This window comes from Mesitornis unicolor, unplaced genomic scaffold (genome assembly GCF_000695765.1).
Source record: "Mesitornis unicolor isolate BGI_N332 unplaced genomic scaffold, ASM69576v1 scaffold16678, whole genome shotgun sequence".
Classification (NCBI taxonomy): Eukaryota; Metazoa; Chordata; class Aves; order Mesitornithiformes; family Mesitornithidae; genus Mesitornis; species Mesitornis unicolor.
The window spans coordinates 68,497-70,772 of record NW_010204019.1 but is presented as its reverse complement, the minus strand read 5'-3'; the positions used below and the strand labels follow the sequence as shown (position 1 = coordinate 70,772).

Sequence of the window (2,276 nt, the reverse complement as noted above, 5' to 3'; positions counted from 1 at the left end):
ACGTTAAAGAAATCTAAGAAAAGGAACAGGGTCCCATGTATTTGGCACACAAAGTGCCTCGATGAAGTCCCTGTTATGCTTCCTTCACCCTTGCAATGAGCATTAATCAAACCGAAGCCTACAATGTGCATCACAAGTATTTCCTCCCACTGCAGCCCCAAGCTTTCCTCAGTGTGCAGTGGCCCTAAAAAGACCCTGGCACTGTGCCAAAGTACCTTCCATGCTGCAGTGGAGACATCTAAGCCTTGCAGGGCTCCCCAGGCACCAGGCAGTCCTGGGGCTTGCTGGCAACCCAGCATACAGAAGCCAATGTATGTGCAATAACAGCTTGACCAAGTAACAGCTGGGCTGAATTTGTAAAGGCTGTTAGGAGACAATGGAGGCAGGGAATGGCTTGGAAGCCCTGACAACCAACTGAAGGGAAAGGAAGGTGCTCTGATGCAGGTGGGAGCCAAATTCCTTCAGTACATTGCAACACCCTCAAAGGCTGTGGCAGCATCAGCACCTCGGGGATGCAGGACTGCTCCTTACCTTCACTGAAGACAAAATCCGCAGTGATGTCGAAGGGCTGGATGCGTACTTCCGACAGCAAGACCTGCACAGACTTCTGGTGGTCACTGGAGATGAGGGAGATGGTCTGCTGCGCCTGGCACTCGTAGGACTTCCCAGCCGGGGTGACCAGAGCGGAGAGCCGGTGCGAGCTGGCTGTGTGCTTCCCAGCTGGCCAAGGGGCAGAAACAGCAGAGGTCAGGTCCCATCTCTGGGGCACCTATGCAACTTTATTAACAAAGCTAATGAATTGAACACAAGGGTACGCAGGCGGTGCGCAATGCGGCGGTCGCACGCTCCACTGCTCCTAAAGCAGTATTTTCTCCTGGGGTGGGACCGTGCTTTCAGCATGACCCCCCGCCCCCATTGCCAGGACAGTTCCTGCACTGGGGTCGACAGCTCGCAAGCAGAAACAGATGGCTGCAGCGCATGGTCCTGCTGGCTCAAAGGGAAGAGCTGGCTCTGCCGCTGCCAGTTACACTCACGTTGCAGGACTTGAAGTCCATAAAGTCAGAGGAATGGTTTCTACTGACGTATATGCACGTTTCAGCCTCGGACTATGCTTGTACTCCCTACATTCAGGAAACAGCATTTCCTGGGGCTGCACCTAGGCTCTGAATTCAGGTGGGAAGGAGCGATACAATTTGGGGACCTCACTACAAAGCTAAACAGGCCATAACACCTTTCCTGAAAATACATGATCATGTCACTCAAATACAGATTATGAGAAAATTTTTTCCCATCACATAAAATTTCATTTATAAATGAAGGCTGAATATGGCTCAGCAAGGTGGGATGAGGGACACCTTCCACCTCCCACTCTTCTGCAGCCCTTTGTTCCCCTCCAGCTGCACAGAAAGGCAATCAGTATTTTGCATTTGCAGAGTGTGATGAGGCATAGCTATCACCGTGTTTTGGGGACACAAACAGTGGAAACACCAGTAGGAAAAATAGCTCCACATCCAGTGTGTCTTATAGTACAAACTCTTTACACACCATTCACTGGAGTTTGAAAATCTTGAGGAAGAGCAACTTGCAAATGACAGATTTCAATTTTCAATACAAGTCAACTCATTTCTGAGCAGAAACTAAATAAAAACAAAAGTAAAGCAAAAAGAAATGAAACCCAGTAAGAAAAGAAGAGGCTGTTGGGTGCAGAGGCATGTAAGGGTATAGATATTGATGTTGATCTCATTGTTATTTTGGGAAACCACTGCTTTCCCACCTATTCAAGATTCATCAGAACGAGATTATTAACCTTAAAAAACACCTCCCACAAGAGACAATCTCTTCTAGACTGGGTGGACCCCTGCCTCACTGCCCAGCCCCTAGGGCCCCGTGTGGGGGACAACACGGCAAACGGGCAGAGGTTGGGCTCCCTCTTACCGCAACTGCGGTCTTTAAAAACAAGAAAAAAAAAAAGGAGTGAGGGGGTGGGGAAGATTAATACGCGGTTTAAAACTGCCACCTGGCCCCAGCCTTGTTGGGTAGGTTTGGGGTTTCTTTCTCCCCGACTAAACTGCATTTAGGCGAGGACCCCGCGGGGTATCCATCGTCCCGTCCCGTCAACCCCTTCCCCGGCTCCGCGCTCGCCAGATGCCAGCGATCCGCTTTAAGTCCCGTCCCCCCGGGGCGCTCACGGCTGATGGCGTCCTTGAAGTAGGTGCGCTCGGAGGTGTCGTAGATGAACTGGATCCGGCTGAGCCGCCAGAAAGCCTCCTGTCCGT

At 50.9% G+C, this 2,276-nt stretch overlaps 1 protein-coding gene across 1 annotated transcript in view; it reads right to left on the bottom strand.

The window, feature by feature from the left end:
- Window positions 1–531: 531 nt before the first annotated feature.
- LAMP5 (lysosomal-associated membrane protein family, member 5) overlaps window positions 532–2,276 on the bottom strand; it is a gene marked incomplete at its 3' end in the record, with an annotated part of 2,707 nt that continues 962 nt past the window's right edge. Inside the window, 2 exon segments of the mRNA XM_010190930.1 lie at window positions 532–720; window positions 2,190–2,276. The exon segment at window positions 2,190–2,276 is cut by the window's right edge and continues 28 nt beyond it. Of these exon segments, the coding sequence (XP_010189232.1) occupies window positions 532–720; window positions 2,190–2,276 (276 nt within the window).